The sequence below is a fragment of the Eriocheir sinensis genome, unplaced genomic scaffold, assembly GCF_024679095.1.
Source record: "Eriocheir sinensis breed Jianghai 21 unplaced genomic scaffold, ASM2467909v1 Scaffold196, whole genome shotgun sequence".
Taxonomy (NCBI): domain Eukaryota; kingdom Metazoa; phylum Arthropoda; class Malacostraca; order Decapoda; family Varunidae; genus Eriocheir; species Eriocheir sinensis.
The window spans coordinates 524960-535254 of NW_026111361.1; the positions used below are offsets into that span (position 1 = coordinate 524960).

General features: G+C 45.2%; 1 protein-coding gene across 1 annotated transcript; it reads right to left on the reverse strand.

Annotated features, from left to right (window-relative positions):
• Positions 1 to 7: 7 nt before the first annotated feature.
• Positions 8 to 9360, reverse strand: LOC126990755 (translation initiation factor IF-2-like). The gene is made up of 3 exons (XM_050849415.1): positions 9188 to 9360; positions 799 to 908; positions 8 to 749 (listed from the first exon to the last, which is right to left on the reverse strand). The coding sequence occupies exons 1-3, from the start codon at positions 9358 to 9360 to the stop codon at positions 160 to 162; spliced, it is 873 nt and encodes a 290-aa protein (XP_050705372.1). The 3' UTR covers positions 8 to 159.
• Between the last annotated feature and the right edge of the window lie 935 nt (positions 9361 to 10295).

The window sequence follows — 10295 nt, forward strand, 5'->3', positions numbered from 1 at the left end:
GTTGCGCGGATGGGAGCCGGTACACTGCCGCCAGACGAATGATGGCCGCGTCGTCCTTGTTATAGTAAGAGATGGGCGGCGGTGGCAGATAAGACGACTTGGGTGTGCAACCTCTTGAGAAGACGCCTTGCAAGAAACGGTAGTGGGAACAGCTTGCAGTCAACGGGAGATGGCCGCGGGTACCCTTGCTGACTGTTTGCCGGAAGAGGTTTGGGCCGATGCTCCCGGCAGCGGCGGTGGTGCCCCCAGCTGTGGAGCGAGGGGCATGTGGGGTGTCCCAAGGTCAGCGGGGCGTGCCTCCTCGTTGCTGGTGTGAATACTTCTTCCGGATCGTGGAGTGGCTTGCAGGGTTCGTAGCAGTGCTGGCTTGAAGCGGGGGAGCGGCTTGTAGATTGTGGCCCTCGCTTTCGGCTGCGTAGGCCGGTGGGTGTGCTCGGGGCTTGTAGGCTTGACGCCTGTAGAGTTGCTTGAAGCTGGTGTGCTCGAGGCTTGTAGGCTGGACGCCTGTAGAGTTGCTTGTAGCTGGTGTGCTCGAGGTTTGTAGGCTGGACGCCTGTAGAGTTGCTTGTAGCTGGTGTGCTCGAGGCTTGTAGGCTTGACGCCTGTAGAGTTGCTTGTAGCTGGTGTGCTCGAGGCTTGTAGGCTGGACGCCTGTAGAGTTGCTTGTAGCTGGTGTGCTCGAGGCTTGTAGGCTGGACGCCTGTAGAGTTGCTTGTAGCTGGTGTGCTCGAGGCTTGTAGGCTGGACGCCTGTAGAGTTGCTTGTAGCTGGTGTGCTCGAGGCTTGTAGGCTTGACACCTGTAGAGTTGCTTGTAGCTGGTGTGCTCGAGGCTTGTAGGCTGGACGCCTGTAGAGTTGCTGCTGGTGTGCTCGAGGCTTGGAGGCTGTAGAGCCTGTAGGCATGTAGGCTGGACGCCTGTAGAGTTGCTTGTAGCCGGCGCCTGGTGAGGTGCTTGTAGCTGGCGCCTAGTGAGGTGCTTGCAGCTGGCGCCTTGTGAGTTGCACGTAGCTGGCGCCTTGAGAGATGCTTGTAGCTGGCGCCTTGTGAGTTGCACGTAGCTGGCGCCTTGTGAGTTGCACGTAGCTGGCGCCTTGAGAGATGCTTGTAGCTGGCGCCTTGTCAGTTGCACGTAGCTGGCGCCTTGTGAGTTGCACGTAGCTGGCGCTTTGTGAGATGCCGCGGACGGCTGGTGCGTTGGCGCGGACGGCAGGTGCGTTGCCGCGGACGGCAGGACTGTGACTCCTTCTTCCCTTGTACGCCTGTCCCCGGAGTTTGTTGGTGAGTTCTCGTGGCTTGGAGGAGAACGAGGTAGCGAAGGCACAGGCGCGGGGTGACCGCTGCCAACCAAATGTAACGGGCTTGTCGGGGGGCGTTTAAAGGGTGTTGATTAAGACTTCAGCTTCCTTAAGGCGAATTATATTCGTAGCCTTTAAGTACAAGAAGCGACGGAGCGAGAGCGACTGTCGTTGTGTGTCAGTCGGACTCTCGTGAAGGAGTGGCGAGTTACAGGTTGGAAAATAATTGTTACAATTGGTCACGTATGTCAAGGTGACCTCCGCGCACCATCGGAGTGCGAAGTATACAAAACTGAGACGGTAAACACTGACGGACGACATTCCTATAAGGTGGCGTGATCTATCTGTCGTGGGTTTTTCCATTGACAATTGTATGCCTAATTCGTGGTGATATTAAATAATAATAATACATTGATATCCTACTATAACAACGGAAAGAAAGTGGAAAAAAAGTAGTAGTAAGGAAGTGGTGCGGAAACTGAGGAAAGGAAAGAAGAAAGGGAAAGGAAACAAGGAGAAGGAAGAAAGAATGAGGAATAGGAACAGCACGAGAGAAAGGGAGAAGCAAAGAGGAAGTGAAGGAAAAGTAAAAGGGACGGGGAACCACGAACGCTGACGAGAAAAGAGGGAATCCACTCAGCTCTCCCCGTCCCTCCCCTTGTTGTTGTTATTGTTGTTGCCTTGTGTTGGCTGATTGGCGGACAGTTGACAGCGACGATCAAGGCAGTGCGGCTCTCAAGACACCTGATTTCATGTTTATATTTTTCTTATTTGACATTCTTTTCCTTTCAAAAACTTTCTAGAAATCTACTTTCCTTTTTATTATCTTTTTTTTTTTTTCAGTTCTATTTTTACTGTGTGTGTGTGTGTGAGAGAGAGAGAGAGAGAGAGAGAGAGAGAGAGAGAGAGAGATTGTGAAAGATAAACACATTGAGATCAAGCTGTGTCATGAGTCGACCTGTTGTGTGTTGCCGGGGGGGGGGGAGGGGGGGGGGGAGGGAGGAGCTAGGAGGAGGAAAATAGAAGAATCAGAGGTGGCTTACATTCATATCTCTTCCCCACCTCTCTCTCTCTCTCTCTCTCTCTCTCTCTCTCTCTCTCTCTCTCTCTCTCTCTCTCTCTCTCTCTCTCTCTCTCTCTCTCTCTCTCTCTCTCTCTCTCTCTCAAGGAAGGAAGGGGAAGAGAAGGGGAGAGGAAAAGGAATTAGGATTAAGAAGATATTTTAAATTCCCTCCTCCTCCTCCTCGTCCTCCTCCTCCTCCTCCCCCTCCTCCTCTCCTCCTCCTCCTCCTCCTCTTCCTTGTATTATGGTGACACCCACAAGTTTTACAATAACTGCGCTCTATTTGCTTTCATTGTCAGTTAAGAAATTGCTAATTCAAAATGCCGTCCAACCTGAGAGATTGCGAAGTATGTTGCGAGAAGTTCGCTCCTAAGTATTTTAGTAACTCCTCTGCTTGTCGCTTTTGTGTTAGCGACCGTAAGTACGACGATTTGAAAATGAAATATGACATTTTAGAAAAACAACACGAATCCCTGAAGGAGTTTGTTGCGGCCAACATAGTTACGCCGTAGACTAGCGACGCTGCCCCTTCTATGTTTAACCCGACCGAGCCGATCTATGCCCAAGTCACGAGGAATTCGAGTACCGTAGCACCTGATGACGGTTTCATTCCTGTAAGGAATGGAGCCAATCCTTATACGCCAAGAAAAGGGTTGGAACTTACGACCTTCAAACGATTTGCTATTTTAAAGGTAAAAGTTGAAGAGGAACACGAAATCCGGTTAATTGGCGATTCCATGATCAGAGGTCAGTTAACAAAATTTTGCGGTCGTGCTTCATATGAGAAACGTAAGCGCATGTGTTTCCCCGGTATAGGTGTAGATGGCATCACTGCGGCGCGCGACGATGTTATGACCGGCTCAGACCAAAACTCACTGTTCGTCATCCATGTCGGAACGAACGACGTAAAGGACAATCGTTCAGAAGAATTAATGGAAAAGTATCATAGACTGATCCGAGGTCAGTTAACAAAATTTTGCGGTCGTGCTTCATATGAGAAACGTAAGCGCATGTGTTTCCCCGGTATAGGTGTAGATGGCATCACTGCGGCGCGCGACGATGTTATGACCGGCTCAGACCAAAACTCACTGTTCGTCATCCATGTCGGAACGAACGACGTAAAGGACAATCGTTCAGAAGAATTAATGGAAAAGTATCATAGACTGATCCGACAATTCAAGGAAAAAACAAACAACATAATGACATCTGGTATCCTCCCGCGGATGAGAGAAAGTAACGCTTTTTACAGCAAAGCCTTCAGCACTAACAACCGACTTAAGTCATTATGTGCACAATAAAATGTCGAGTTTGTGAACTTTTGAAATACTTCTATGGTGCAAATGACTTGTACGAACGCGATGGTGTGCACCTAAATCCCGTCGTGGCGGCTAGACTTGGAAGACTCCTTAGTGAGCAGGTGTCAATTTTCAAAGCAAAAAAAAAAAACAGCGAACCCCGACAGTGAACGCCACGTAAACAATCAAAGGACCACTAACCAATCCCACCATGACCATATAAACGCGTGTTACGTAAACGCCCGCAGCATTCGAAATAAATTCATAGACCTGGAAGAACTTGCTGCAACGGAAAACTTCCACATTATCGCCGTCGCGGAGTCACGGTTAAATACAAATAACAGAGATTTTATTGCGGAATTTAACTTACCCGGCTATTCAATTTTTCTTTGCGACAGAGAAAACAGAGTTGGTGGTGGCGTCGTCTTATAAATTCCTGCTGGTTTAAATCCACGTGTTATCAGTGTAGAAATAATAAATAATATAGACACCGTTTTCGTAGAAATTAAAAACCGTTCAAGTAAATTAGTTGTTGGCATTGTTTATAGACCTCCAAACCAAGCAATGCAAATAGAAAGAAAACTGTTCGAACAAATTTCTAACATATGCAATCAATTTGAAGCTGTAATTATGGGAGACTTTAACGTACCAGTAAAGAGTTGGGGAGACACATTAAATATACACTCAGGTCACGATCAATACAGTAACTCATTAGAAAGTGCGCTTTATCTGCATGTGCATAAACCAACTCGCGAAAATAACATCCTCGATCTTGTTCTCACAACTAAAGAAAGCCTAGTTAATGATCTCAATGTTGGTACAGAATTCAGCGACAGCGATCATCGAATGATTTCGTTAAAGATAAAAATCAAAGAGGACCTGAAAACGAGTGAAGAAAGAATACCTGATTACCGACGTGCGGATTTTGACAAACTAAGAATTTTACTAGCGAATGCAGACTGGAGTGAAATGTCTGCAGCCTCAGATATAAATAAAGCTTGGGAAACATTCACAGGAACTTTAAGTAAAGCCGTGAATTTATGCGTACCATTCCGTAAAAGACGACCAGCAGCCAACTGGAAGCCTAAGTGATGGAACAATCAACTCAAACGCCAAATTAAGAATAAAAACCGAGCGCGTCGCAAATACTTGATTACAAATAATGAAACAGACAAAATTGATTTCCAAAGATTACGCCGAGAATCAAAAAGAATCACACTTCTCAATAAAAGAAACCTAGAGCTTCATATTGCAAGCACCAACAAAACAAATCCCAAAGAATTTTTGCCTACGTAAGAAATAAAAAAGTTCTCACCCCCAGTATTGGCCCAATAGCAACTGTAAATGGCGAATCCACAAATGATGATAAAGAAATCGCTAATATATTGAATGATTTTTTTGACTCAGTTTTTGCAAAAAAAATCTTATCCGAAAGGCAACCGGAAGCCCCTAGATGTATTGATGACACATCCTTGAGTAGTATTAGCGACATTGTAGAAAGTGATATAGTACAAATTATCGATAATATTAAAGTAAACAAAACGCCCGGCCCAGATAAAATATCCCCGCGTATTCTATACCCAAGAAAGGTATTCCCTAAAATTTTAACGTTCCGGGTATACGTGTGCCAATTGGAATCACTGAAAGGAAAAAATATAAATAAAATATAAAGACATGTTTTATTGATTAATGAAATTCTGGTACAAAAAAAGTTTTCCGGAGTAATACTGGCTATGTTTTATACTAAAAAAAAAAAAAAAAAAAAAAAAAAATCTGTCTTTTAGATCATTAAAAAAAAATATATATATATTTTGAGATTTTTTTTTCAAAAATAAATAAGTAAATAAATAAATAAATGTGCCCACACTAAACTAGAATGATATTAGATGCCCCAGTCTGCCTCTCATCCCTGGGCTGCACAGCAATCATGGTGCCTGGAATGAATAGAAGTGGGTGACTCCAATTGGCCTCACTGTAGTAAAAAATAAACATAAAATATAAAGACACGTTTTATTGATTTTAAATGGTACTCTGGTACAAAAATAAGTGATCCGGACTTCTACTAGCTATGTTTTATAATAACAAAATAAAAAATCTGACTTTAACTTACCAGTTATTCTTAGAGGGGGAGGGGGACATCACAAACACTCACTGAGGAGTTCCCAGCATCAGTGATTGATTCCAGTGTGATGTCTGCTGACCGAGACATCACACTGGAGTTCAGTATATTACATATGTCATCATCAGGAATTGGTCGCGTTCGTTTTGTGGCCATGACTCAACCCGCAAAAAAAAAAAAAAAAAAAAAAAACGTATAAAATATATAAAACTTGGTTTAGTGTATGGGTCATGTTTACTGATCAGCAATTTTTACTCACTGCAACACTCGGAAAATTCGCGCCAATTGATCTAACATAACAGAACATGTGACTACTTTCCTTCACACTTTTTTTTATCCTAAAAACGATTCGGGTATACTGTGGTAACCCTGCGGGTAACTCTAACCCTCTTCTTGGTAACTTTGGTAACCATCCGGGTAACTCAAATGACGACATACCACGCGGAGCAGTCCCTCGTCGCCAGCCATCCTTTATCACCAACATCAGCGCCCCACCACCACAGCGACTCGGGCGTTATCTCCCCGAGGACGAAGTGAGTATGGAAACATTGTTGGACCATCAAGCCGCCAGCCCTGTCCCTTCTCGCTAAGACAATTAGCGGCCCATTAGCGGGCCCATGCGTTACAAACAGTAGCGATAGGAGAAGTCATTAATCATCAGCGCCACTCTACACCGAAGCAAGAAAGATGTAGTTTAAGTGACACCTCTCACATCATTAGTCATCAGCGACACCTGACACCTGACTCCGAGGCGAGGAAAATGAGAACAGACAACGCCCATCTGACCTTTCCCCCTACAGTGTAGGGCATACTAATTAGCCTCCAGCCCCACGGAAGAAACGCCAGAGAATGTCACAGCTACGTCACGCTGTTAGAAGCCAATCACAAGGCTCCGAAGAACCTACGAAAGCTGAGCGTACAGTAGCAACAAATCACAAGGCCCCGTGGGAACTCACTGAAACAGAAGACCCACCCACGAGACGCGAAAAGTACCTGAGCCCCTCCTACGCCAGGACAAACGCCAAACCTAGGGCAAGCAGTAATCTAGGCCACACCTCGTAGGTCCTACGATCACCCTTCGAGCTCCTCCCTCATCCTCGTCGAAGACTGCGTATAAAATAGGGAGCATCAGCCAGAGAACAGCTCCAGAGCAGCTACAGAACAAGAACAGAACAAAGCTCCACTCACTCGCGACAAGCAGAAGCGGCAAGAAGCAGCAAGACACAAGAAATCAAGAAAGAAGGACTCAAGCCAAAAGTCACGAAAGAAGAATTCAAGAAAGAAGGACTCAAGCCAGAAGTCACAAAAGAAGATCTTAAGAAGAAGGACTCAAGCCAAAACTCACGAAAGAAGAACGCAAGAAACAAGAGCTCAAGAAAGAAGAACTCAAGAAACGAAGAGACAAGATAGAAGAAACGTGTCACGTTCAAGTCCTGCTCCTCACCCAAGATCCTGTCTTCTGTATTGTTCGTGAGTAGAAGTGTGAGCTGTGTAGATTAAGGTCCAGTGCGGCATAGATTAGGAATTGTTAGGAATTGTTAGGAATTTGTTAGGATTTATTATTGTGTACTATTGTATGTTACAGGAACAGTGATTACTGTCTCCATTTCTCATATTATTGTGTTCATATTATTGTGTTTGTGTTATAACGCCGTGAGTCAGTATCGTGACAATACTCGCGCCACTATACAAGGCGAAAGAAGTACCGTGCGTTTCTGAACGCTTTCAATTTATTATTTAAATAAATATATTAGTTTATACATCTTTAAATATCCCAGAACTTACGTGCTTCGGCACACGTTACCTTGTAACCTCAGTCGAGCCCATATAACAAGGGTTGGGTTGCAACAATACCTGTGCCAATTGGATACACAACTACTTACCATACCTAGAAACAAATGTGGAGCACTGACGCACACCCTTCCCCTACGAGAGCAAGTGGAATATAGAGGATATAAACATCAAATGTTGCAAAATACCCATTGCTGTGTGAACAATGCGCGCGAAAATTAGAAACACGCAAGTGTGTGATTCCAAATGGCACAGAAATACCCTTCTAGGGTTAAAGAGGCAAAACATCAGATCAGCAAGCCCCTCTTGAACATATTCTCAAAGTCGCTAAACACAGGAAAAGTACCACTAGAATGGAAACTCGCTAACGTAACTCCTATCTTTAAAAAAGGCGACAAGTCACAACCAGGTAATTATCGACCGATCAGTCTAACGTCAATCGTGTGCAAAGTTTTGGAGACGATCATTCGCGGAAAAAATGGTAAAGCTTTCTTAAGATAACAGACTAATTAAGGATTCGCAACATGGTTTTCGAAACAAACGTTCCTGTTTGACTAACCTTCTCGATTTCTTCAAATACATCTTTAATGTGTACGATGAAAGCCAATCAGTAGACATTATATATTTGGACTTTCAGAAAGCATTTGACAAAGTCCCTCACAACCGCCTCCTTAGTAAATTGCAAGCTCACGGTATAACTGGTAATATTCATAAGTGGCTCAAAGGCTATCTTACCGACCGTAAACAGAGAGTTGTTATGAATGGTATATCATCTGAGTGGCGAGACGTCAAAAGCGGTGTTCCACAGGGGTCGGTGTTGGGACCTGTTCTGTTTTTAGTGTACGTAAATGACATTGACGACGGGCTATCGTGTAAAATATCGAAATTTGCCGACAACACAAAAATAGCCAGCAGAGTCACTACGACAACGGATAAAGAACACTTCCAAGCTGATCTCGAACGTTTAAGTAGTTGGGCACGAACATGGCAAATGGATTTCAATATTGAAAAGTGTAAGGTTATGCATATCAGAATCAACAAAAAAAAAGGTGTCTGTTTCTGTTGAACCATCAATCAACTTACTTAATTTTCTCCTCCTCCTACTCTTCGTCCTCCTCCTCGTCCTCCTCTTTCTCTTCCTCCTTAACCTTCTCTTCTTCTGTCTCTTCTCTTCGACCTCTTTCTGCTCTTCCTCCTCATCTTCCTCCTCATCTCCCTCTTCCTCCTCCTTCCCCTCCCCCTTGCACAGTGTCTTCTTCCCCAAGTTATCGGACGCAGTAGTAGATAGATCTGTGGCGCACGTCGAACAGGTGGCGCGAAGTTATGTTCAGGTATGAAAAGTTGTGTTGGCTGCGGGCGGGGAGGGGCGTCCGTGGGGTGTTCTGCGGGGCGTCGCGTCTTGTTTGCTGATAACAGGCGATGCTTCAGCCAATTGTCAGGCTGCTGCCGCCCCTGGACACTCGTGGGTGGCAGCTGCAAGGGGAAGGAGACGTGGCAGGAGGGCGATAATCAGAAGTATTTGAAGGACACAGTTTGGAGAGGCGAAGGGTTAAAAAAGCGGGGAGCCGGAGTGACGAAGTGCCCGGGGATGTTGCTCGTAATCAGCTGAGAGAGGTACTTAACGCCACACGTCTGTCTTGCAGGGCCTGTGAGGTGGCTGGCAACAAGCGTGTCTTGCCGCCTGACGGGCTGCCCGGCTGACGTGGAGTGCCGCCCCGACGTTCTCCCTTCTTTGGTAAGTAGATTCTACTGCCATATTTGGCGCCTGAAGGGTAAATGTCCAGAGAGCTGCCCATCTCACCGCGGTACTTCTCACCCTAACCATGGGTTAGATCTCATTATTCTATGCATTTTGAACCCCATATACATGCCTCGCAAATTGATAGAATCGCTGCTAGCGATTTTTGAAAAGTTAGTGAGTTTTTTGCGGCCGCCTCGGGGCGTCACGGAGGGGGGGGGACTGGGATACTTTGTTCCCCCGCCTCCAAAATACGATATTACGCCTCCATATTGTACTTAAGCGACGAAATACATGTCCCTTAACTATAATATGAAGGCGGAAAAACTTAAAAGTAAACAAAAAGTGGTAAAGGTAGTGAAAAAGCATATTATACGTACGCGCGATGTGTTTTGATGGCGTCCATATTGGGAAATGAGCAGTGTTGTCAACGATCCGGTTAGCGATGGTACGCTTGGTTAGCTATGGTACGCTTAGTTAGCCATTAGCCCACGCATGTGAGACAGGTCCACCACGCTTGGCTATATATTTTTTAGAACACGCACCTTTCCCTAATACTATACCCGGCCCAAACCTTCACAAAAGCCTTTGGGTAAAGGTGCGTGTTCTAAAAAAAAAGTAACCACGCGTGGTGGACCTGGTCTCACATGCGTGGGCTAATGGCTAACTAAGTGTACGGACGCTAACCTAGCGTACCACCGCTAACCGGATCGTTGGCAACGCTGCTCACATCGCAATGGCGTCGCCATGTAAACACACCCCGCGTATGTATAATATGCCTTTTCACTACCTTTACCACTTTTTCATTACTTTTAAGTTTTTCCGCCTTCATATTATGGTTAAGGGACATGTATTTCGTCCAATTAAGTACAATATGGAGGCGTAATATAATATTTTGGGGGCGCGGAGTGATTTTCAATAATTACCAAAACACTAACTTTTCAAAAATCGCTAGCAGCGATTCTGTCAATTTGCGAGGCATATATATGGGGT

Excerpts from the sequence above, each read along its gene's own strand:
- LOC126990755 (XM_050849415.1), bottom strand. The coding sequence starts at position 9,360 with ATGGGCAGCTCTCTGGACATTTACCCTTCAGGCGCCAAATATGGCAGT. Across the intron at positions 909-9,187 it reads CTGCAAGACAGACGTGTGGC|CCTACATGCCTACAGGCTCT; the intron begins GTTAAGTACCTC and ends ACAGGCGTCCAG. Across the intron at positions 750-798 it reads AGCTACAAGCAACTCTACAG|GCGTCCAGCCTACAAGCCTC; the intron begins GTGTCAAGCCTA and ends GCAACTCTACAG.